Here is a 27,262-nt window from a genome sequence, read left to right on the forward strand (position 1 = left end):
ATATGTTTGTTCTCTTTTGATAGAAACGACCAGGTTTCATTGCAATTTTTACCAAAAATTTTCCCGTTTGAATAATCCCGTTTGCATCATCTCTCTTATCCCAAAGATCCGTACATCATTAAAAAGTACATTTCGGAAAAAAGTGGAAATGTTCCCTTATGAGAATGAGTTCCTCAGTTGATTCTTTCACCAATTACAATCTGTACTTTCCAATACCCTTCATACTTTAAATGACGATGAAAGATTCAGATTTTGAATGGTACACCTTGATCCATAGGTTCAACAACATAATCGGTATCAAGTGGTAATTATTCTCGATATGCTTCAGCTGAACAATGTTATAATGCGCGTCAAATAAACAAAGAAAGAGTAAAAAAAAACCAGAATTTTCAAACTTTTAATTCGTCTTTAAATATTTGTTGTTCAAAAACTTGGTTGATAAAGGCAAAGTCTGGCTTCTCGCAGAATTTTTCCAAAAATTTGCTCATATCAAAAAAAAGGTCGTGATTTTTTCCTTCCAACCTGGAATTAGCCGAAAAAACTCAAACTAAACACAAGAAATTTTACCATTAAATTAGATAGAAACTCAAGAGGAATTCGAATTAATCAAGTTCTACTGTATTTGTTTAGCGCAGAAATTAGTTAGTGCCGTTAGATTTTCTCAAATATCTCAAAACTTGGAAACTCTGCACTTGAGGGTGGCCTGAAATAAGTGATTCATTTTATTCTTGGACTTCGTTTTTCTGTGATGAATTTTTAAAAAGCGCAGCAGTATAATCAGTGGCGTATTAAAGCCGGTTGAGGTCCCGGGCGCAAAAGAAAATATTGGGCCCCTTAAATTAGAAAAAAGTGTAAAGTTGGGTTTTTCAGGGCCCTTCAGAAGTCGGGGTCGCGGGCGCGCCCGCCGTTAAATCCGCCTCTGAGTTTTAAATAATAAACATAATAAACATTTAAAAGTATTGACCGATACTAAGATGTCAGAAAATATGAATGAAAGCGGGTTTTGTGGTAAAAAAGGAGGGGAGGGATGTTAATTGTGTGGGTGGGATACATTTATAGAATTCCGGTCGATTCCGGTTTTTTGTTATCCGGCCTGCCCTTTCGCTACATTAGGCCGGATCGTTGAGAGTCTACTATATAGTTTATATGAGGTTTATTTAAAAAGTATCCGACTATATAATTTCTCGTGCATGAACCAATGAAGCTGGGGGAGACGTGGTTTGGTGCACGTGTGTAGGCAATCTTAGTGCGCATGATTGTATTTTTTCCTGCCTGCAAAAGCTGTTAGTCACCGGCAGACCATCGATGAATGAGGAAGACTAAGTGAGTGTTGTCGCAATTTTTTTTTTTTTTTTTTTTTGACGAAATGGCGGGGGAGAACTTTAATGCGACTGCATTAAATTTTGCGTGAAGCTTGGTTATTCCCGATTGGAAACAATCCGCAAGATTCAACGAACTTTCGGAGATGAAAAAATGGGCACCAGACCGATAAAGGAGTGGTACAAACGTTTCAAAGATGGCCGCACATCAATGGAGAGTGAAGAACGTTCTGGTAAGCCCTCAACATCCAGAAATGAGATCGTTATTGACCAAGTGAGAACTTAGGAGATGCGGGATCATCGAATCACGATCAGAGAACTTGCAGACATGGCGAGCATTAGCCCCATTCATTCTATTTCGACTGACGATTTGGTCTTCAGGGGTCCTGATGACCGTCTTCTATGACTCCAGTAGCATGGTTCATCCCGAGTACGCACCACACGGCCCATCCATCACCATGGAGTACTACCAAGAGGGAGGTTCTGCGCAGGAATTAGCAGCTCTATCGCGATTGACGCACTTGCGTTGTTCATAAACGAAAATGCGACGGCACTCACTTACTCTTCCTCAATCATCGGCGGTCTACCGGAAACAGGCAGCTTCTGCAGGCAGGAAAAATTTCAGGCATGCGCATTAGGATTGCCTATATACAGTACTTGCACCAAACGCTTCCTCCTCAGTTTCATTGGTTTCACGAACGAAAAATTAGGGTCGAATACTTTTTGAAGTATCCTTGAAGAAACCTTGTACCAGAGTTTTCCAATGCAGGCGAAAATGATTCAAACACAATCAAGGCCCACGATCCATTTAGCCATTAGTTAAGCATATTTACAGATCTCAAGATGTTTACTCGAATATGCTCTTAAAAAAACCTGAATTATATTATTATTAATAATATCTTAATAATACTTGGAGGAAAATAAAAGGTGAATTTTGAATGTGTTCCGTTTGGCAGAAGGAGCAGCTCAGGAAAAGACTCGACTCGAAGAAAAACAACGAGACACCAGGAAGCAAATGAAGAAGAAGAAAGACACGTGGAACCCGAGGTCAGCGCCAGATAAGTCAACCCTTTTCTGTTGCATGACATAAGAATCATCAAAAACAGCTTCTTTCCAAGTAATGCTCCGCGATCCCAACGTCCGTTGATGATATCTATAAACACCGAATCGGGAATCATTTCCATACCTTTTTCCCGACCAGGGGGAAAAAAACCGGCTCTTTTGACGACATTACATCCACGTTAATCATATGTCGGAACACGATATGTTTACCGACTCGTTCAACCGATACACGTAATATATTACACTGCATTACATTGCATGAGAAATCGGGACAGGAGGCATAAATAAATAAATACGGAGCAATAGGAAAGGGGACACTCCAGTCATGAATAAATGATAAAAGACGCGACGACACTCTCGAAGCGAATAGGAAAAATAAATAACAATCAAAAGGGATGCCCCAGAGCAGAAAAGTTTCAAGGAAAGGAAATGATTCGTTTCGTCGTACCAAAGCCAATTCATATGCAATCGAATGGCTTCGGGAACCTCGAAACTGATTACGAAGGGATATGTGTATCTATTATTTACATTAACGTAGGCCCGGCGTGAAAAATAGATAAATAAATAAAAAGGGGCAGGGTTCGATTTTCCACATGGGCAAGTGAGGCATTTGCCCAGGCTCCTATTAATTTTAAGGGCCCCAAAATTTTAACAATACACACACATATTCACTGACTAACCAAAGGCCTCAATTCCAGATTTATCTACATAGGACCCACTCTGTACTATGTACGAACATGGTGCAGGCTGCTGGTTTACGATTCTGCGAGTCAGCGGCGATTGTAGAATCGGAAACTAGCACTGGATTAGTTAAAAACCTGAGAATTTCAGGATTTTTTACAAATTTATGACGGTGTCGACTTGTGCAATCGAAAACTAGCATGCACTATGTTCTTTGAAATTCCGTAGAGGAATGTGTACGAGGTGAATGTCCGGTTAAGTAATAGTACTATTACCACGAGCGCGAAGCCCTACACAAACACACCAGTCGTGCATCCAGCCGTAAGAGTGGATCCAGAAAACAATAGTAAATTTCCATTGATGATTGATATTATTTCTCGATATTCTAGGTGGTTCGAACTCGTGAAGCTGGAACACGTCAAGAACGAAGTCTGGATCTTCAACAACAAATACTGGGATCGAGATTTCTCCGATTGTCCGGATATATTCTGAAAAAAGACCACGGCAAAACAACAGGAGGAGGAGTGAATCCCATTGCTTCAAGCGGGGAAAAAAAATAAACGCTGGTAAAAAAATGCTAAACTAAGCATTGCAAAAAAAAAAAAAAAAAAAAAAATCGCACGTGTGACATCCACAGAAAGTAAATCCAAATTAAATGGTGTTTAGAGCATCGCAAATTTAGCCGTATGTGCTGTTTTAGAAGAAAAAAAAATCGTTACCATATAAAAAACGCCTAGAAAATGTGGATGGATAATAATATGCTTTGTCCTCTCACGAGCATGTCGCTTATTTAGGCGTTCAGAAATACTATACATATTATATTAAGATAGGTGCTAACAATTTTCTGCCTGCAAAAAAACCAGCAGGCACGATATCGCCTCAATGTGTGTGTGTTTTGTGTGTTTGAATGCAAAAATGACCTGGTAATAACATTTTTTTTAAAATTTGAATCTCTACAAACAACTGGCATAATTTAAAAGGCATTCTTTTCTGCGTGTCACCGTAGATAATGATGCAGTTTTTACTTGCGATTATTAGTAGGCAAACTAAGTTCATAAAAATCAAAATAAGTTTCAGTTTCTTATAAATTCTGAAACAGAGTGAATGGAACCACACCATTCCTTCCGTCCGAGGCCGAATGCACTGTCCCTGTGATAATAAGGCAAAATTATCCTTTATAATATCAAAAGTAAGGAATGAGTGGTTTTCAATTCTAATTAAGATATTCCTATCTTTTTTCGCATAATTCCCTTTACAAGAATGACAGCTTTATACAGAAGTCCATCAAAACATAAAAGTAGAGCTAATCAGGGTTGGGTTTTTGGCATGACAGGCATCAAAAACTGGTTTAAACCATCAAAAACTGCCAAACATCCATATGAATGTATTTGGATAATGTTTTGAACTTAATATATATATAACATGATGAGACGTTACATTTTGTTACATTTTATTTTCAAACATTAATTTATTGCAATAATTAAAATAAAATATTAGTTATAATTTGCAATTTTGAATTTTTCGACATGCAAAGAGTCCATTGAAAACCGAAGAGAAAACCACTATAAATTCTAGTAAATATCTATATCATATCATGTAGTTAAACTTAGTCATTCTTACTTTTGCACTTGGAATAAGTAAGTTATAAGAGTTTCTTGAGCATCATATACAATCAGCACTGCCAAACTAAAGGGCATTTTAGTCCTACAATTCAGTATGTTGATTGCTAGATATATTCTATTGTTATGCACAATAAGGTTATTGTCTTAAGTATCAGTGATTATCTAGATAATTTAATAACAGAAATCAATATTACATATATATGGTTTTAAACACTCAACTGTTATGAAAAAAGAGCAGCAGATGTTTATATCTTTTCACATATAGAAGCTGTTGAAGAAATTTTGGAAGGTCAAAATCATCTTGAAGAATATTAAACCATTCCACAGTTTTTCCTTCCGCTTTTATGCTGCGTTCTATTCAAATTGTATATTTACAACAGAAAATACATAAGTATATATATATATTGTCTAAAATGAGATATTGTCAAAAACTGTCATGCGTCAAAACCTGTCAACCCTGGAGCTAACTCAGTGTAATAACAGCACAATTAATATCTCCACATCATGCCCACAAAAACTATTTTCTTGTTCAATTCGCAAATTTTATAAGGTCATAAACCAAAAAATAAAAATGGAAAAAATCCTGAAAATGAGAAAATGTGACTTTCCAGGAAATTCTTAAAATTATTTTCCATTCCATGAATTGAGTTTCGGGAACCTAATTCCTTATCTAATAACTTCAATTTCATCCAACAAATTTCTATATGTAAGGGGTCATTCAAGTATTACGTCAGCATTGATGGGAGTTTCCGATTTGCTGACTTTTGATGACAAGGGGGTTTGGATGATGCTTACGTCATCAACCACTCTTTATGAAGATATGAAATATTCTTAATGACATCTTATTCGGTACGGAAAAAACCTTTCGATAGTTATTGGGCACCTGAACTAACATTCTCCCTATTGATAAGTCGCCTACAGAGCCACTTTAGTGCTTTGGAAATGTGTCTGGGGTGCTTAAATGCTCTGGAATTGTGCCAAGGATCATTTAAGCGAATTGTAAATGCGCCGCTTAGTTCATTTTTACAAAATTAGGTTTGAGGGGGGCAAGCCACATCAGATAACCTTCAGGGTCACATTTGGTCTGTGGGTCAAGGGTTTACCATATATGGCTTAAAGGGTGGGTCGCAATGAATTTCTCAAAGAGAAATTTTGAGTTCTTACCCTTCAAATAGCATTGAAATGAATAGAAATTGATTATAATAACATATAAAGGTATTTTCTTTCAAAATTTTAATTTAAAAAAAATTTGCATTAAAAAATTAATTTTTTTTCGTCTGGGAGGGGGGAAGCGCATGAGCCCCCTATACCCCTCCCGCGTACGTTTCTAATCCCACCCACATGCGTTAGGATGTAGGGGCAGTGCTGACGAAATTTTGCTGACAAGGGGGGAAGGGGTCAGAGTTTTGGTGACTTTTGCTGACAAGGGAGGGGGTCAAAAATGGCTAAAAATTTGCTGACGCAATACTTGAACGGTCCCTAAGGTATACTAAATGTGTCCCATAAATTTGTAAGTAGTTAAAAATCCATAGAAATTGAAGGAAATGGTATATTTAAATGCAGTATTTGCAAAAAATTTATTTTTTACAAAGTTATTATTATTTTTTTTTTTTTGCTACAGAAAAAGTTCAAATTTTTGTCGATAGAGGGAACTGCACGAAAGCAAAGCACTGCAATTATGCAAATCAATTCTATAAAATGCAGGGTGTATTATTAACAGCTCATTTCTGAATTTTCCTGTTACTGAAACTTACATAAGGTTTTCATTGTGCTATTGACATTGGTGGATAAAGATAAAGCACTCTTGGTGAAGTTGTTTTATCTCAGTTACAAATCATCGGCTGAAGCTTTGCGAATGTTTTGGACGCAAGAGATTGAAGAGAGGCTGATGTCCACAATTATGTGATCTGCTTTCTGCTTTCGTGCAGTGCCCTCTATCGTTTTGAAAATTTGAACAATTTTTTTCTCTCTGTACAAAAAAATAAATAAATAAAAATCCCTTTTCGTAAGAAAAACTTTTTTTGCAAACTACATTCAAATTTTCTAGTTCCTTCAATTTTTAAGAATTTTTAAAATATTTATGAATTTATGAGATACCCTGCATTCTCAGCCCATCTGGCTACCCAAACATTTAACAATATGACCAAAATATCCATTAGCAGAATGATGGGCCATAATAAAAGAGCTTGGTGAGGCCAACTAGTCACTAGTCCAGCCTCATAATTCAGGAATCACTACAAAATGACGATCATTTTAGTTTATATCATTCATTTATGTTATGGTAAAAACGATGAATCTGGTGATTATGCATAATAGCAGACCATTTTGGTAAGTTTGATGAATTTTGATTACACATATTGCTAATTTATCACATTTACCAATGTTTATGTATAGCTTACATTAGTTAATATGATGAATCATTGATGAACCACTTGAATTTACCAGACGTTATGCATAAATTCGAGGATGATGAATTTAATCGGGAATTCTGGTTATGTTTGCACATGTTGATAAGTGTGAAAACCCACATTTTGTTTTCATCTTTCTACTAATACAACGCCACAACAAGCAAAATACCCAATGAGGTGGCTGAGAAAAAGATGCCCATAAGAAATATGGATGTCATACATTTCTAAAATACAGCAATCCAATTAAAAATGCAATTAACAAAAATTATAAACAATATATACACATGATAAAATAATATACAATGCCCATAAAGAATACTTATGGTTGTCTTATTCTAAGTATGGATAGAGCTTCTCGATTTACCCCAATATGTTATCGTATTTCTTTTTAAACGTGTCAATTGTGTTACAATTTACTACCTCCGGGGGTAAGCTATTCCATTTATTAACAACCCTATTAGAGAAAAATTCCCTGCGACACCATAGCCTTGCATTGTCCCTCACCAATCGATACTGGTGTCCCCTTGTAAAAGCAGTCGATTGGCGGTGTACTAAAAGTTCATGGTCCATCCTATCGATCCCATTGAAAATTTTGAACACTTCGATCATATTCCTCGACACCTGCGCTCATCCAATGTAAACATAAATTACATAACTTATACATAACATATTACATAAACTACATACTAATTTTAATTCAATTTTTAAGGCTAAATATGTGTGCAGTGTGCAAACTCCAGAATATGCAAAAGTGATAAATAGTTGAGCTAAAGTGATATTTCTATATGAGTTCTTCCATATTTATCAAACACCAACTTCATTTGGGAATTTGTTATAATCGCCAGTAAAAGTGATAAATGCAGAATTTATCAAGCTGACTGAGATGATTAGTGATTTCACCAAACAATAGACGATTATACATAATTACCAATTTATCATATTTTATCTTTAATGTATGTATAAACTCAAAATTTTTCTTAACCCATCATATGCCAAAACTCTATTATTTCACTTTTTCAAAAAAAAAAAAAAAACCATTGATTACAATACATTAATACGATAGCATGAATGAAATGTGAAACAAAAAGCTTTTTTCAAATTTGATTAAATTATTAATTAATTAATTAGTTATTATTAATTAAAATTGTTACAATCACTTTTATTGAGTTTGTAACTTTTATAGCAAACAGTTCAAAACTTAGAGACAGCAATCAAAACTAAAAGTTCCACTGCTTAGATAGAAATAAATAAAAAATAAGCGTCCCAAAAAAAAGGGACAATGTTAAATAATGGGTTACAATACACACAATATATGCTAAGAATTGTTTTGAAATTTTTGAAAATTTTTTTTTCCACAAATTAAAACATATGAATCCTTGCTACTTGATCATAAATGCAACGTTATTTCAAACAAATGAGTCATTATACTCTGATGAAGTTTCTATTAAACTGGTAAAGGGCAGAACTGCATATTTCAATTTCTAATTGGCAAGTAATTCAATCAAATGGCTTACAAAGGAGAGTCGAAAAAGGTAATATCATGTATAATCTCTCACCTCTTCTAATTTCATATCTATCTTCATCAAAAACTCTCTGAAGTAAATAAATACGCTCAGTATGAGTATTTTTTTAAACAAGATCTACACTTTTTTGAGACAGCTTTAGCTATATTTCCACTGCATTATAGAAAAAACTTATTCCACATCATGTTGAACCGAATAATTATCAAATTCAATAATTTCACTGGGTCCAAAAAACAACTTCTTTTTTTAAATAAAAACATGAATCTCTCTATTTAAAATACATTTTGTAATGAAACAATTGACATTTCGGATATGACGATTCCCTGGGTATATAATGCTGATAATTTCTTTGAACGCATTCCAAAAGAAGCATGAATGACACCATGAATGCAATTTAGTTGTAAGTTATTGTTAATCTGCTAGTATATTGAAAAAGTAACAAATTTAAATAGACAAAATAATAGAATGCTAGTCTTCGAATAAATTTTTAGCAATAGAGCATTTCAGTGTCACTTAAGTGACGCCATTCTAAGTTTGAGGCCAGACTTCGTCAGACGCAAAGGATGCAATTGCACCAGGCCAAAAAATATTAAGGGCCATAGCTAAAATTTGTTACACATTACATTTTGAATTTTACTGTTTTGCAGAGCCATAGCTTAAAACCGCTTGAGTGCTAGCCACCCCAATTCAGAATCTTTTCTGATACGTTAGATGTTATGTACTTTTTTTTTTTGCACATCCTATCATTAACATGAGGTCCCCCTCTCCATGCACTAAAACTTTCTGGAACAAGGGTCAAGCTAAGAATTTAAATGCATTTTCCGCAAGCTGATTTTCAGAGTTCCAAGTTGATATCAGAGCAAAAATAAAATGAAAAGTTAATCCCTGGGGCCTCTACCTTACAGCTCTGTCACAACACTTGTGGTGCAGGGTATACTGTATTGTATGCAGTACAGGGTTGCAAAATGACGAAGTCTGGCCTTGGCTAAGTTGAACAGAATTTAGTATACAGAATAGGCTACCAAGTTGTTCAATGGATAGTTTTATGCATCTAAAATGCAATGTTCACTAAGTATTTCAATAATACACTCAATTCTGATATGCTCACTTCCCTTAGTACAAGCGTGAATAAAGATTCGACAAACTAACAAGGTATTTACAGCACCAAATTCACCCCCATAAAAAATTAAACACCTCTTGCAACGTAAATGATGCTAACGGGGCAGTATACCAAAATGAATGTGTGTCGTTATTTAAGTCAAAATATAATATTTTCATGCACATGTTATTTCATAACACATAAGCATAAAACATTCATTAAAAAGTGCCCTTCACATGAAGTTGCCAGCACCAGGTTTTGTTTGATAACTCTGCCTCGAAATGAATGCTTTCAAGTATCACTGTTTGCTTACAGTTTAATAAGAATATATATTTATTGTATTATATATATAGTATATATACATATATATGTAATAGTTGCTTGTTGAGACAAACCCTGCTGTGATGTGTAATATTTTCACTGATAATAAATAAGATGTTGATGGTTATATAGATAGTAAAATTAGGAAAAGTATTATGTACTTAGGAGAGAAAAAAACAGAGTTTTTCATGTATTGCGTTGTTTTTATGAAAGCGTGCTATATTTTATGTACTTTTTACCTGAGTTATTGGCACATACCAGTCATATATTATTTATATACACAAAATCTGTACATGCCACTGTATAAATTTTATTGTTAAAGACTGCAATGGAAAAAGTTTCACTTTATACTTTCATTCGGTTTTTGTAGCAAGATTATTAATAAAAAATAGGTTTTTCAAAGTTTTAGTTTATTTTGAATGCTCACATCTTATACAGCAGGTTTGTTGAAGAACAGTAGGATACGGACCAGCAACACGATCAATTAATGCTATCTTCGAATGAACATACACTGTTTGCCTATATAGTGGAACCTTCATTAACTTATACAGGGTAATTCTGGAAAAGAGGAACTCACTAAAGAATAACTGAAAACCACAGGTTAAACGTTCAGGAATAAAAATTAGTTGCAACATAATGGTCATCACAAAATAAGAATGAAATATGCATTCATGCAGGGCTTGACAAATGCCATATGTCAGATTGTCACAACAACTAAAAAGTTGGCATTGGCGCCCCCCAAAATCTTTACTGAGGACAGAAAATTTTCAGAAATTATATGTCAGAATGTCTACTAGCATGAAAAAGTGATTACTCAATCATTACACTTCATGCAAGGTTAGAAAAATTGATGGCAGCTCTACACAGAAACGAACTTCACGGAAGGTTTATTACACATACATGCACATTCCAACATGTACCAACTCGTTAGAGGTTTCGCAGAGGAATATGGATGAGGTGCATGTATGGTTCAGTAGTAGCATGAAAAGTGTCTTTTAGTCCTGGACAAGTCAAAGGATACACTATTTTGAACCAGTTTTGTCGAAACGAAATGCTTCAATGAAATTTTGCTGCACCAATATTTTTCTCAATTTGTTGAGCCCTAGGATGCAAGTAAAGCTATATAAATTGGGTAGATAAACTTTGCTTAATAATACTCAGTAAATTACCAATGAATAAGGCAAATACAAAAGGAAAATAAAAACTCCTAATGTATTCTGACACGCTATGGGTGTCGTCTTCAGACATCCATAGAATAAAATATATCACGCAAAAAGGCATGCTCATTTAATCCAGTTGTTATGGGTCTCCTTGCCTGTGCATTAAGTGTTTGTATTTTCCTTGTATTTACCTTATTCGTTGGTAATTTTCTGATCATCATAAAGGTCATTACAGCTAATCATTGATTTCTAATTATTTAGGCTCTTCTCATTCTTTTCTCATCGTTCAAACACTGCTATTCATGCAAAACCGATTTTAATAATAAAAATTATAACTACTGTAATAATACCCTCCAATTGCCAAATACAGCCTATGCTTAATTTTACAAACTTCCAATCAAAAATCAACATATTTTTATGGTTAGTCCCGAACAGTTTCTTTGAATTTCTTCCAAATTTTTGGTTGAACGAACCAGTTTTTCACATCTTTCAACAGATGTGTTTAACAGAAGTTTAAAAACGAGCGTTGATTGCAGTACTATTCTTCACCCAATCTTGCATTACCTGTGCAATATAATTTGATACTTGGTTCCCTTAAACTCTTGGTGAGGTTTCAAATTTTTGTACCCTGGTCAATCAAAGAGGTTCTACTGCTCATTTCCTAAACCCTTTCTTTTCCATATAATTATTTATTGTGTTTGTGCAGGTTGTTTCTGCATAAAGTTCAACGAACCGCAGATATCAATTCCAATGATTCATTTTAAAAGAGGCTCAGATAACAGAGAAAAAAAAAAGCTAAAATATGATCCTTATAAAGAAAAGTAAGAATTTGTTCTATAGAATGATTACGTACAATATTTTACTTCATTATTCTATATACAATCTCAGGAATATAATCACTAAGGAAAACAGAAAGTTTAAGTGGAAAATGTGATGCTTCTAAAGGTGTCAGCAACAAAAGAAGACATTGTTCGCCATTTTCTTGTTCTTGCTGCAAGCATTCACAGGAAAATTCAAATGGACTATCACCACTTTTCATAGAGTTACTGTTTAATATTTTAAAAGACAAACTTCGCTCCTTTTCGAGAATATTCGCTGAATTGTTTTCTACAGGAATTTCTTTGTAGTGGTATCTTTTCTGCCAAGTATCTGCAGCTAAACAGTGCATTGTTAAAACACTGCTTCCGTAGCTATGAGATCGATTTTTCAGAATTTTGTCTTTCACAGCAAGAACCTCATTAGTCGAGTTCACACTTTTCTTGTCTCTAATAAAACTATTTTTTGTTGAATTTTCTTCAGAAAAGCTGTTCCATTTCATGTCCACGATATCACAGTCGAAAAGTAAGCAATGGGACAACACTTTAAGAACAGAATTTGAAGCTATATAATACAAATCAGGAGATGGCGCCTCTAACATGTTCACGGTGAAAGGTATCTCAATGCTTAGAGGCCCTTGTTCGTGTTTTATGAAACCAAATCGATGCTCTAACATAGCAGCCAGACCCCAATTTTCAGTCAAACTTGGCTTCCACTTGGCTTTTGTCTGAAAGAATCTACACATGCTGTAGAGCTCTCGCATGAATTGTGCACACATTCTAAATGAAACTACTCTAGTCACATTCCGAGAGACATCGATTGGGTCTTGAATGCAAATAGTGGAAACCTTCAGATCAAATAAATAAATAAACAGTAATTTGATAAAAAGTAAATGTCATGAACAATAAAAAAAAAACCAATGTAAATGAATATGTAAATCAGAAATGGTTATGAAGCATCAGAATGACCATTGTCACAAAAAATGGTTTACTAGTATGTTCAAAAAGTTCAGAGTCATATCTTATTACGGAAGAATGAATACAGATAGAACCTGTTTATTTGGTGTTCCCTTCGAAGTAACTACCCTGTGCAATTATTAATTTTTACTATTATCCATACAAAGATGTTCATGAAGATTGAAACCTTTTTTTGTCACATCTTCCAGTGCCTTCATCACTGCACTTCTTTGGAACCTGAGAGTCGTTACGCTTTAAGCCAATTCTTTATTCGAGGAAAAAGTAAAAGTCACATGGGGCAAGATCAATATAATAAACTAGTTGTGGAAATATCAGAATGTGATGCTTTGACAGGTAATCTGACACCAGGAGGAACCTAATAAGTCCTTAAACATCTGCATGATTTGGTGAGACGCAAGCAACCAGATCTTAAGAAGGCAAAGTCATGGGTGCTCCATTACTACAACGCACTGGCTTATAGGTTCCTCCTGGTGTCAGATTATCTATCAAAACATCATGTTACAGTTTATACCCCTGATCTCACTCCGTGTGACTTTTTCCTTAGATAAAAAAATTTGCTTAGGTGGCAATGATTCTCAGGTTCCAAAGAAGAGCAGCGATGAAGGGTGTGGGTAATCAGAGTTGTCCGTTTCTTGGTAGAATATGTAATCCTGCGCAAGACAGCAACTGCTGTGCAATAGTTAGTTTTCTTTCACAAATGATCTCACTGGTTTTGATTCAGGATAGAACGGCAGAACATGGTAATATAATTGCTACATCAGACTAAATAAAAATTTATTGAAAGAATTCTCAATTCCAATAAAATAATTCAGAAAACAAATTCCCTGCATCCCCTCCAAGAGCACATTAACAGAAAGAAATGCACCCTCATCAGGAAAGAAATAAGCATACAGTAAAATTTGGGAGAATTTGAGTACCAGGAGCAACATTTACAAATACAAAAAACAATGCCACAACAGGCAAAATGTCCAACAAGATGGCTGCAAAAAAGATGCCCATAACAAATATGAATGTCATATATTTCTAAAATACAACAACCCAATTAAAAATGCAATTAACAAAAATTGTAAACAATATATACACATGATAAAATATTATACAATGCCTATTTCCTCTTTCCCTTTTAAATATTTTTTACTTGCACAGATCTGTTATTACTGTCAGTTGCATTTTTTTTTGCTTGTGTGGTATGACAATATAATGAAGTCTGTGCACAATATAGTGAGTTGCTGCATCTAGCGTAGAATAAACATTGATCACATTGACCAAAGAGCGAAGTGCAGAAACTTGGAGGAATCCACACAGTTTAGTTTTTGTCGCATTACAATAAAGTTACTTGCATTACTATTGTCATATCATTGGGGGAACACTAATTTCACAAAAGAAATTAATAAATCCATTAGAATGATTTTTAAAAATATAAATTACAAATGATATGCTGAACTTACTTCTGATTGATGCGATTCTGACTCGGGTTGGACCGGTTCTTCCACACAAAACATTCTTTTGTCTGCAGTCTGCCCAGTCAAAGGGCACATGGCTTGACTGAAGTCAAAATATAAATAATGGAAGAAGAATTTCCTCAGCAGTTTCTCTGCAAACCAAAAGTAACACACAAGAATTGTTGTTGTTTCTTTTTAGTTTAATAGGCACAGTTCACTTAAAACAATATCAACACATAAGTAACTTTTTGGTTCTCTGTGAAGAGACATAAGAAATTAAATCACATTCGTTGAAACATAGCAATAGAAAGTTTCTTGAATATCCAATAACTTGGTGGATTGCGAGTTTGCATCTTTCACATGTGATACATGGTATATAAAAAACCTCTTTTAACTCTATAATGCCCAGATCGCCCGAAGTCGGCCGAGTAAGTTAATGCTCATAACCGCCTCAAGTCGGCCCAACTAGGGGGTATGTTTTGGTGGGCTTTTGTCACCAACGGGGAAGAAGATGAAAGCCCTTGTCAGAGGCGGGAATGGAAAAGACAACTGCAACGCCCTATCAATGGGATTTTAAAAGCTGATGTACTAGAATGTTCCTTGAGAATGGACTAAGGGTACTCAATGCAGTTTACAAAGAGATACCGTATATACTCGTGTATAAGCCGACTCGTATATAAGCCGACCCCCACACTTCAGGACCACCAAAACAGCAAGAAATTGAAAACCCGTGTATAAGCCAACCCCAAAAAATCCGTGCATTTTAGAGAAAAAAATTATTATATTTTCATGTAAAAAATTAATAGCTTGCGGAAATTTATAATAGAAACTGATTCAAACTTTTTAATCCGTTTCTTTTAAGTCTCCAAGGTCATGGTAAAAGGGCCGTCTTAAGAGCATCATGGGCCCCCGGGCCAAGTGATTTTTCTGAGTCCCTACCTGGAAAATTCTCAAAAAATTCAAATACTTCTCATTTTTCAGAGGCCCCTCTTTTCTTGAGGCCCCCGGGCCATGCCCGAGTGAGCCCATGTGTTAAGACGGCACTGCATGGTAATCCATCAGATCATCATATGCGTTGCAGCATCTTCGTTTTTATCTTCATCTGGGCTGTCATTGCCATTGTCACTTTCAAAGAGTATATCTTCAGTTCCGTCCATCGCATTGCTGATGCAACACTTTTTGAAGGATCGGATGATAATTTCGGCGGAAACACAATTCTATGCTTCTAGATGGCTCACTAGATCAATATAAGGTTTCTTCAAGGCACCACTCTTTGTAGTTTCTTTATCATTGTAACTCATAAATTCGATCCACAAATTCCTCAAATAGTCTTTGAGAGGTTTGTTGATGGCCTAAAGGCATCTAAAGGCTGTACAATCAACGTTAGACACCACCAGCTAATGATGTTTTCGATTTCTTTGCCTCGGCTTAGACATTATCAGTTCTGTGGGGTTTGGACATATCCTATATCAATAATGCTACAAAAATGACTACTGATTGCGGGGGTCGATATTTTCTCATCAAAAACTGACCCCCCCACTTGGGGAACGAATTTTTCCACAAAAAAACTTGGCTTATACACGAGTACATATGGTAATACTGTGAGGAAAGGGGTGTTTTCAGTAGACAAATTATCTCCCGAAAATCCATTGAAATGAAAGGGTGAACGTCAATGCAAAGGGTGGCATGAATAGAAACTCACGGAGAAAGGGTGGGGAGAGGGAAAGTGGCCGAAATTTGGACGAGTCCACTTCGAACACAAAAAACTTGGTATTTTCATGACCCTCCCAGGTTTTCTATCTTGGCGTTAAAGAGTTAAACCTCTACTCTGGCATTTTAATGTTAAGACTGTTAAGCTGTCTAATGCTTATTGCAATTGATTACTTAACAATATGAAGACATTGTCCTAGAATTCAAAATTAGGCTATGATAGTATCCACACTTTTCAAGTACTAATGCCACGTTCAAGGCTTTTTATAAGCAGACATTTATCTACTACTGCGGTGAACATCATTGTGCACATGGTGGCCAGGTGGGAGACAAAATGACCTCCTTGGCATAACAGCCCTAAAAGAATGAATATTATTATAAATTCCGGCCGTGAAAGCCTGCCTTTTCAATTCAAAATTAAAAATTAGGCTATGTTCAGAAAATGCGAGACAATTGATTTTTTTTTTCACGCTTGTGAATGATAAAATACAACAAGCTGGCAAACTATGGATATATTTCTTCACTACACACTAACTCCGGCCATATTGCTATATACAATTTACTGCCTTAACGAGTTGTTGGAAATGAAAGTGCCATCTGTTGGTGGCCGCATCAAGCTCATTAGGGATAATATTAGTTACGTCTCATCTATATTCTTCCCTGGGGTCGAATGTGGAACCACAACCTTTATGGTGTTAGACAACCCTCTTACCACCGTGCCACTCAGGCGTATATTATACATATTATGTTATTATAGTATACTATGGATATACTGTAGTACATACCTACTGAGTCTAAATTTTTTGAAGGTTTGAACGCAGAAATGTCTTTTTCCAAATCATAGTCCCACGTCAAATCTTCCCTGAAGAACTCTTCAAACAAAAACAAAAACATATATACGTAAACTCTAAAAAAATTCATTAAAAATAGAATTCATTATATAGAAATGAGCTCCTAATGTATAAAAAAGGAATCTAGGTATTAAAATTCCTGTTATACGTTGTAAGGACGTGAGTGGCTATATGCAGGGCTACAGTGTTGGCTGCAAGGCCATAAGGCAGAGATTAGCAACTGGGGCTTAGATACGGATAATCTGTTTAGCTAGCTAGGACCCCCCTAACAAAACTTAGGTCTTCAGTTGTTTTAGCTTAGTTATGACGAGCAGTTGTTTTAGCTTAGTTATGACGAGCAGTTGTTTTAGCTTAGTTATGACGAGTGGATTTAACTCTCAAAAGAGTGCAAATAATAAATCACATGAACATAAATTAATCACTTCTATGATGAGTTTTGAGATTTTTTTGAAGAAAATTCTGCAGTCATGATGAAATGATCCAAAACTTTCCATGTTTTGATAATGCAAGACAAGTAAAGATTGAAAATAAAGCAAAGTAAATATATATATTCAACTTTCATCAACTTTTTCCGGGGGTAGGGGAAAGAACATATACTCAATATATATATACACGTATAGCCCATTTCTACTTTATTTTTTAAAGCCCTGACTCTCCCAAATGACGGGACTGAGGAAAGCATTACATCATTCGAGAGTAGCACACATCATTCTACATTCAAGCTAAAAAAAAGGTAACAAATCCAAAGTAATTATTGAAATAATAAAAATAAACTGAACAAACCGGCTTTTGCCAGGACATCCCGAAGAGGAGGCATGACGGGTGGGTCTTGGATCTGTAGGAAATGAAAAACCATCAAAGTAAATGCGTAGCTTTTGAACTTGTCGATAGATCCTACAAGCTTCACTTGCTTCGCCCAATAAATTACAATCTTGACTAGTGGCACCACACGGTCATCAAGTTTACTGCACAGTTTTAGTAGTTTGGTAGTTGGGATAGCAGTGCTAGACAGATATTGAGATAATAACATTGAATGAGTACATTCAATCAAAAATCAAAAATGAAATGAATCGCAATCACAACATGAAATTCCATTTGGAATCTACTACTAATTGCACACATGCATCTTCCTTAACACAACATAATTTTAAAAACATTATACTGCACATAAACATTCCTCGTAGGAATTTTTAAACAATTGATACACGCCAGAAAGTGCTATGCAGTCAGTCAGTTGCTGCTCTATATTATTAACCTCTAACATAGGAACCTACACATTTTTGCAAACTAGTCTTATGATCCTGAACAATATGTGATTTCTTGGAAAGTCTTTCCCTTTCAATTTCACAAGCTAATTGTTCAAGTCCATAAAAATGTGAGCGTCCGCTACATATTGTTATTCATTATTTTTCTCAGAGTTCTCAAAATGAGTAAAGTACAATTTAGGACGTCATCAATTTATTCAGAGGTCACTGATTTACATTATCCACAATCAATTATTCAAGCAAAAATTCAACCTCTCTCAGAGAACATTTTTGTTTCCCGTCGCTGTTTCTGCCAGTCAACTGTCTCTTTGGTTTCCATTGGTCATGGGTGTGAAGGACTGGGTACTATAACTCTTATCTTCTGTCATGGTACCTCAATTGGAGAGATATAAAGTATTTTATCGAGTATTGCTGAAAATTGGGTCCCAAAAATAAGGGGGGGGGGGAGTTCTTATACATGGATAGTATTATAGATATCTTTTTAAAATTTTTCCAAAATTTCAAGCCTGAAAAATCGGGGCGTCCTTAATTCAATTCATATGGCAAAGGTGATAGATTAAAAACTATCGCTGGTATGCAAAAAGCATACAAAATTACGAAAATATATTTTAAGATTGTTTTCATAGAATATAATATAAATAATAACATCAATGGGAAATATTGGGATAATTTAATCACAGCTGAAGCAAACAGACATTTTTCACGATTTCATGGTACGAAAAATAAATAAAAAGAGTATATATATATTTCTATGAGCATATACATATTTACATGCAGAGCTGCAACTAGATACTTTTTCAGCCGGGGCAAGAACACGTTTTGTCACCCACATGTAATGTAGAAGAAGCAGTTAAAGGGTGCATTCGACGTTCCATTCCATCCAGGGCATGGGGCACAAGACCCGCCTGCCCCCCACTAGTTGCTGCCTTGTTTACATATGTATATATATATAAATAGTATTGTGAAACGAAAAGGTAAATTTATTCCATCGACTCATTATTTATACAAGAAATATAGTAACTGAACAATTTCAGATATTATAATTCAAATTTTTACAGTGCATAAATTTTTGAAATGCTCATATTTTATTACATAACATTTATTAACGTAGCATACGGTACTTGGAAAATGGCGGCAAAATATAATTTAATTCATAGGGTTGCCTCGAAGGACGTTATGTCCCTTGGGGCCCAATATGATTATTGTGTTCATGTCTTGTCCTTTCTACGTGGATTTTTTGTTCTGTATTTTATGTGCATTCTGCATTTGTTTTTGCAAATAAAAAAAAACAGAAAACCACAACAATGCTCTATTGACAGGACTAATTTTTGAAGTGAACCCAACTGATATTTTTCAACGTTGAAAATCATCGTTTAGCTTCAGCAGTTCTCATGCATTCCTTTATCACAAATTGGGGGAACTTATTCTTTTCTTTCTTTATTATATTTGAATTTAAAAGATAGATAGCAGCATCGGTATCCATGGGCACTTTTTCCCGAGCGCTCAGAAGTGGTAGAACATCCAGCGTAACTCTCCATCCTCTCTCTTCCTTCCCATGTTCTGACTACGAAAGCCTTCTCTTTTGGCAAACACTATTCCGTGCATATTATGATCATATGACATTTTTTTTATATTAGCATCAGCAAATATATATATTTAATTCTATCAAATTCATTTGCAAAAAATAATTAATGACTTGAAATTTTGTAGGAAGGCGCTTGCCTTCAGGCGTTCTTCAAGCGGCAGCCCTGCTCCCCAAAACAGAATATTTTGCATTGTTCTGCAATGAGCCATCGGCTAACTGAAAATGTTGTGCAGTAAAAATTCCCATAATAGTGTGTTTTATACATATTTTCCCCTTAAAATTCTCCCAATTGGTTCTGCAGTAGCACTGATTTTGCTAGATTTCACCATATTCTGCTTTGGGCCCCTTACCTGTACATACCTGTACCTTACTTTCCTAACTGTGCCGCCTTTGAATGCATAAGAGCTAAAGAACAGTAATTCTCTTCTCAAGAGTGAAAACAATTTCATTTAAAATTCACAATTAAATTCTGACATACTTGTTGTCTAGAGAAAGGTCACATATTAGTTCATTCGGGCCGTACAAAAACTGCAAGATAGGACACCGTCCTTTGACCACATGCATCGGCTCTTTGAACTCTGAATTTTTCTTCAGGCGAAGGACTCTTCGGGCAAACCGCAGCTGCAGTCTCGAGGAGAGTTCATGGACTTTTGAGATAGGCGTTTGACCATTATCGATTTCTTCGACAGTTGGTATGACTGATGGCTGGCCTTTAAGAAGCTAATAAAAGAGAGAAAAGATGTTTTTTGTAAAAATAAATAAATAGATCAATCGGCACATATGTAATGCTAAATAACACTATCAGGCGATAAATAAATAAAAACTATATATTATACCTATAAATATATGCAGGGTAAATTTCTCTCGACTAATCTGTGAAAAAAAAGTGGATGACAGACAAGTCCAAGTGGAGCATAAAACACCGCAGCAACCATCAAAGTAAATGGGAATTATTTCTAGCCGTTTTTGAGTTCTGGAGGATAGAAGGGAAATGCATTAAATCTGAAAAAACCTGCACGTAAACTGAGCGCATATCAGAAAAATAGCAGAAAAAACCCTATAAGATGGCACCATTTTCATCATAATACCTAGATTTCATGGCAAAATACAAGTGTTAAAAGATCAGCAAAGTGCAAAATCGAATTGTTTGCAAAAATTTGTAAGTGCCAATTCTGCAAACACCTGTCTAGCTACTCGATCAAATTTACCAAACACTCTTCCATTGCACCAGCTTTCAAAAGAGCCTACAAAAAACCATGTAGGTACTTTAGTTCAGCAGAAATTTAACCCTTTGTTTGCAATACATCACTGACATCGGCATTTGACAGTAGAGACATTCAATGAACATTCTGCAGTTAAAGATTTCGGCAAAAATTTGATTGTGCAGAATAAACATATAAGGTAGCATCACCTCTAGCAGGATATCAGCATTTAATGGTAAGATGCAAGAGATGAGAGATTGACGAAGTGCAAAATCGAATTTTTGCCAAAATCTGTAACCAGATGTTTATCAAATGTTGATTCCAGCAATGCATTGCAATTTGCAAACAAAAAAGGCTACATTTCTCCTGAACTAGAACGCTGATAAGGTTTATTATAGGCTCTTTTGAAAGTTGGTGCAATGGACAAGTTTTTGACTGATTGTAGCTAGAAGGGTGTTTACAGAATTGGCAGTTACAGATTCTGGAGACAATTTTATTTTGCACTTCGTCAATCTTTCAGCTCTCATATCTTGCCGTTAAATCCAGATATTCTGATGGGAATGGTGCTGCCTTAGAGGATGTTTTTCTGCTCTTTCCAAATATGTGCTTAGTTTGTTTGTTGGTCTCGCAGAAACTTTACAAATTCAGGTACCTCCAGATTCGATGTGTTTCCTTTCTATCCAGCACAACTAGAAAACAATTACAGATAAGACAGAGTTGATATGATGTTTATGCTCCACTTGGGCTCATCTATCACGCACTTCTGTTTGGCAGATTATTTGCAGTTCACCCTGTACATGAATTTACATACCATTAAAGGTGGACCACAATTTGATTCAAAATACAGATCTAAGTCGCAACCCTTGAGTCCAAAACCACTGATACTTGAACCAACAAGAAAAATCCTACAATCAGGAAAATATGGCCTCAAGAATGATTCCAGTTGTTTGCACACCATGAAGCGTTCAGTTAATTCGGCATCACTCATTTCCACAAGTTTGCAGAATAATTCGATCTGCTCTGCAACCTGTGTGAGGAGAGAATGGGGAATCTTGTATATTCTTGTCGCATATACAACAGCGTGATTATTCGGGGAAATTTCTGAAAGTAAGTTTCAAGCAGCACTAGTTAAAAAAGGGAATGACAATAATGAATGGGTCAAAAACAAAAGATACATATCTTCAGACTGCCCCCGAACATATGGATGGAGGATCGAGAATAAAGATTAATAAGCATTTCAGCAGAATTCTGGAGAAGCGAGATCAGTGTTTTTCAACCGCTGGGCCCTGATATCATTTATACTGGGCCATCAGTGATTATCCACTTCATTTTTCCTCATTCATTTTCCATTGGTCGTGTGTTTAACCAAGCCTTCGACTCACAAAAATAAATGAAACCGGGCCACGGGCTTGAAAAGGTTGGGAACCACTGAGCTAGATAAGCAGGTGGAGAGAATGTCACAGCTTAGTCAAGTTGAAACTTACGCTGTTGAGTGCTATGAGCGAGCATGTGGGAAACGATTAACTGATATCCGTAGTCATTTACAGAGATATAGCAGCCCAGTAGTAAGATGCTCGTCTTCCACAATGGAGGTTACAGCCGAGGTCAATGGGTTCGAATCCAAGGGAAGAACATTGACAGAGAAAGTAAGTTCTTTTATCTACTGAACCTTTAACAACCACAAATTCATGGCACCTTCATTTCCCACCCAAGTCTACTGGTTTGAAATTACTGCATGGCGATATGACCAGAGTTGGTGTGCGGTAAAGTAGTAATTTACAGAGCACCTACCGTAATCATGAGCACCTTGTCACTTCAGAAACAATGCAAAGCAGGGGTGCATAAATTTTTCAGCCAGTGCGCCAGATATGCAGTATTTCTGCTTGCAGTTGTGCGATCGTGTGGGCATTGTGCTGGACTCTCGTCGTGTGAGCATCCAGGTTTGAATCCCATTGATGGCACAGTGGTGGTAGTTGAAGTTGGTTTTTTTGGGGTTTTCCAGCTTTGATGTGCGAATGCGAGCCAGTCTCCCATTTGAAGCGGAGAGCAGGCAGACCTATAACATGATACTGACATAACATGAAAATTTAAGCATCCCATCTTTACTTCAGAAAAATATGATAATCATGACTCTAGGTGTGACTCGACAAAAAAATCTCTACCCATGCGGGACCTATTTCTGTGGTGCCCTCTGACAACATTTTTTTTTTGGTTGATAAGGTTTTTTGCCCCACCCTTTCAACTCAGATTTGGAGCTCTTCCTAGAGCGGCACCCTGTGCAGCGGCATGGGTCGCACAGCCTAAGAGAGAGAGAGAGCAGCCCCTGTACGACTTTATCGTAATTAATTAAAGTCATATAAATATATTCATCTCACATATATGTCAAACGTTTCTTTGATGAATTACTTAGACCAGCATTTCTTAACGGGTGCTCCGCTGAGCCCTTGGGGGTGCAGTGTGACTTCTCGAGGATTCCTCGGCCACTCCGGGACAATTAAATCTGATAAATAAATAAAAGAGGCCGGCTGGGCTCCACCACAGAAATTACAAACTAGAATGGGCTCTTTGAGACAAGAAAGGTTGAGAACTGCTGACAGACAATTATTCATTTTGACTAAAATTGGCAACTTTACTTGCAACTGACAATTTATTTTGTGATAATTGGCAATATTCCACGTATGAATCCTATATTCCTGTATTTTCATGAGGAAATATGGCCAGCCTAAAGATTTATCATACTTTTCTAATGGAATATTTTTCACAGGCAGGATGGAACACTCTTGGCAAGCTGTCTTTTGCCTGCAGACTGGATGTTGCTCACCCCTTGCTATAGAGGGCTTAACAGACTGTCAAAATTTTTAATAGTGAGGCCCATAACTATACGAGGAAGGCTTCTTCAAGTTGCAAAAAATGTATCAATACCCTTGGTGAGACTGCACCAAAGAATTTCCGAAACACTGCATTGTGTTCTGGCATTTCAAGCATTTGATTTTGATGAAACTTGCCTCTGGAAAAACAAAGACGAAACTTACTTTCAGAACATCCCAGTGAAATATCATCATCACAATATTCATAGATTGTTAAAAGCTGGGGGAAGGAGCATATGATCTATAAAGTTGACTATATATCATAACTGCCAACTTTAGAAAATGAAAATAAGGGAGATTTTCGCTCAGAAGCATATTTTATACTGAAACCACTCCATAATAAATTCAAAAGGGATTTTTCCAAATAAAATAGGGATTTTCCAAGCATAAAAGTTGAAGCATAAGGAATAAAATCCCTACACAAAAATTGAAGTCAAATAAAATACAAATTTTACACACATGGAAGATAAACCCTTGGGAATAAAATCCCTACGCAAAAAACAAATGAAATTGGAGGCCAAAACTTCAATGGTGATCTCAAAAAAAGTATTGTGTTCAATCAGAAACGATGTGAACAAAAATTCTGCACAAATGATTCCAAAATCATCGGAAGATGAAGGGAAAAAAGCAGCAATTTTTGATGAACACTGACTTTTTGTGGCACTTGCTTGATGTTTTTTGATTTCACATGGTGATGATGTCAGTCTTTCAATCATGACCGATGTTTATATCCTTAACACAACTTGTACAAAAAGAAAAAGTCAGCCTTTTTCTCAAACGTTTGATGAAAGAAAATTCATCAGAATAAGTATCTTTAAAATTAATTAAATATTTTTTGTTTATCAGTATTCGTGTTTTGTTATTGCACGTACCTAACTTCAACAAAAGAGGAAGTTTTGACCACATGCACGTCACTATAATCTTCAATTATGATCCAGGACTATTGGCTGCTAAACTATTTCCCTGCACGGTAAGACAAACAACTTTTCTTGTTATCATCAGAGGGTTTGTAAAACTTCCTTAAAAAAGGAATTTCCCACTATTCCCCCAATTTACGATGTCTGACGTCATTTCGAAAGGGGAAAAAACAGTAATTCCTTAGGGATTGTTTTCAGAAGCAGGAATTTTTTTTAAACGAAGTAGGGAATTTTCAGGGACAATTAGGATTTTTTGTTATTTTTGTAAAAATTCGGGAGATTTAAGAACTTTTTGGGAGGTTGAGAGATGAAGCTAAAATTCGGGAGACTTCTGGAAAATTCAGGAGAATTGGCAGCTATGATATATATATATATAGTTTGCTCTCTTAACAAAAAATACTAACGGAAGAACAATTCCTGAGCGCAGCAGCAATTTTCTCATGATTAAGCTTGATTTCGTATTTCGACTGCTTCTTCTTCACTCTTTTGGTATCTTTGAGTCCATTCGACACTGGATTTTTCTTCTTGACAGATGCGTTCGGTTCATGCGACAAGACAGATACGACCTTAAGAGAATAAAGAAAATATTTCCGCAATTTATTTATGAATGAATTTGTTTCTACAAATGCATAGTATAGTTATGATGAACTTCATACAAGAGAAAAAAAAAAGGCTGTGTGTGTATGTGCTTATTTTTTACAATTAATATTAAGCACGATAAAAAATTATTATGATTGAAATTTAAACGAATCTCAAATGTAACCTGCAATGACATTTGGCGATCACAGTTCGCCCTTTTTCATCACCACTGCCCCCACTGCCCAACGCATATTGGTGGGGTCAAAAACATAAGTGGGAAGGGGGGGGGCATAGGGGGCTCGTGCGTCCCCAGACGAAATTTTATTTTTTTAATGTAAAAAACATTAAAAAAAAAATTAAAATTTCGAAGGAAAATACCTTTATATGTCATTATAATCGATTTCTGTTAATTTCAGTGCTATTTGAATGGTAAGAGCTCAAAATTTCTCGTTAAGAAATTCGTTATGACCCACCCTTTAAGCCATATATGGTAAACACTTGACTTGCGACCAAATGTGGCCTTGAAGGTTATCTGATGTGGCTTGCACCCTCAAACACAATTTTGTAAAAATGAACTAAGCGGCACTACAGATCGCTTAAATAACTCGTGGCACAATTCCATGGCACATTTTCAGATCACTGAAGTAGGCCTGTTGCACATTCAAATATCACTTAAGCAACCCGCAACACAGTTCCAGAACACTTAAACGATCCGTGGGGCACAATTTTGGAGCACTTAAACCCCCCCCCCCCTGTGTGGTTTTACATCACTCAAATTAACCGCTGAACATTCCCAGATAATTTAAGTTGTCCGTGGCATAATTACTGATCACTTGAGTGATGCGTTACACAGTTCCAGAGCACTTAAGCGGCCCGGAAACATTTCCATAGCTCTTAAACAGCCCGGACACATTTCCTGAGCACTTGAAGGATTCATGGAACATTTAGAGATCCCTGAAGTGGCTCTGTAGGGGATTTATTATTAGGGGTCATTCAAGTATTACGTCAGCATCGGGGGGAGGGGGGTTGAAGGTTGCTTACGTCATCAACCACCCCTTTTTAAAGATATGATATATTCTAAGCTGCTGACGAAATTTTGCTGACGGGAGGGAGGGGGGATCAATGTTTTGCTGACAATAGGCGAGGAGGGGGTCAAAAATGGCTGAACATCTGCTTACGTAATACTTGAATGGCCCCTTAGGGAAAATGTTAGCTCAGGTGCCAATAACTATCGAAAGATTTTTTTCGTTTTTAGCACACCGCGTAAAAAAGGCCATCAAGAATATTTCATAAAGGGTGGTTAATGACGTAAGCATCATCCAAACCCACCCTCCCCCCCTTGTCATCAAAAGTCAGCAAATCGGAAACCCCCTTCCCCACCATGGATGCTGACGTAATACTTGAATGACCCCTTATAACATATATATATATATATTTCATCATGAATTTTGAAAAAAACAGAAAAACTCACGTGGAATTTCCTATGGCTTTGCGTAAAATTCATTTCAATCGAATTTGACCTGCTGAAAGCCGCCGCCGCGCCAGAGTCACTCACGGAACAAACCCTCGACAAATGGAAATTAGGCGCCGGCGCCCTTTTTCCATTCGAGAAAAAGGGTGCCAGTAACGACAGCATTTTCGACCGGAATCTAAGCAAACACATCACGATGCAATGTCATTGAAATCGGGTGTAAAATATTTTTTGTTTACATGCTACCACGTTTGTTTACATCTATTCACGATCGACATCGTTGCCATATTTCTCTAAAAAAGATATCATCGACCAATCAAAAAATCACTTTTATTCTTAACATAGGACATGCTTCGAATATTGTAACCATATTATTACATATTAC

General features: G+C 36.0%; 2 protein-coding genes across 3 annotated transcripts in view; one reads left to right on the forward strand and one right to left on the reverse strand.

Moving 5' to 3' along the window:
* LOC149075127 (oxysterol-binding protein-related protein 2) overlaps positions 1-3,672 on the forward strand; it is a 70,603-nt gene extending 66,931 nt beyond the window's left edge. The window contains exons 11-12 of the mRNA XM_089245702.1: positions 2,276-2,366; positions 3,452-3,672. Of these exons, the coding sequence (XP_089101828.1) occupies positions 2,276-2,366; positions 3,452-3,554 (194 nt within the window). The 3' untranslated portion in view covers positions 3,555-3,672. The remainder of the gene's footprint in view (positions 1-2,275; positions 2,367-3,451) is intronic.
* Positions 3,673-12,033: 8,361 nt separating this feature from the next.
* LOC149075128 (poly(A) RNA polymerase, mitochondrial-like) lies at positions 12,034-27,162 on the reverse strand. Of its 2 annotated transcripts, XM_089245703.1 has the most exons (8): positions 26,878-27,150; positions 25,232-25,393; positions 21,855-22,070; positions 20,320-20,561; positions 17,775-17,995; positions 16,926-17,012; positions 14,437-14,582; positions 12,034-12,858 (listed from the first exon to the last, which is right to left on the reverse strand). In XM_089245703.1, exons 1-8 carry the CDS (start codon positions 27,067-27,069, stop codon positions 12,055-12,057), a joined length of 2,070 nt encoding a protein of 689 aa, XP_089101829.1. In that variant the 5' UTR covers positions 27,070-27,150; the 3' UTR covers positions 12,034-12,054. The 2 variants fall into 2 exon arrangements, with proteins under 2 accessions (XP_089101829.1, XP_089101830.1); XM_089245704.1 differs by lacking the exon at positions 21,855-22,070 and having other exon boundaries at positions 26,878-27,162.
* Positions 27,163-27,262: the final 100 nt, after the last annotated feature.

The sequence above is a fragment of the Pholcus phalangioides genome, unplaced genomic scaffold (genome assembly GCF_987345545.1).
Source record: "Pholcus phalangioides strain wild (caught in Gottingen) unplaced genomic scaffold, Ppha-v1.0 ptg000016l_1, whole genome shotgun sequence".
NCBI lineage: Eukaryota > Metazoa > Arthropoda > Arachnida > Araneae > Pholcidae > Pholcus > Pholcus phalangioides.

Excerpts from the sequence above, each read along its gene's own strand:
- LOC149075128 (XM_089245703.1), bottom strand. The coding sequence starts at position 27,069 with ATGTGTTTGCTTAGATTCCGGTCGAAAATGCTGTCGTTACTGGCACCC. Across the intron at positions 20,562-21,854 it reads ATTGTGGTCCACCTTTAATG|CTTCTTAAAGGCCAGCCATC; the intron begins GTATGTAAATTC and ends CTCTTTTATTAG. Across the intron at positions 17,996-20,319 it reads GACCTTTCTCTAGACAACAA|CACTGCTATCCCAACTACCA; the intron begins GTATGTCAGAAT and ends ATATCTGTCTAG.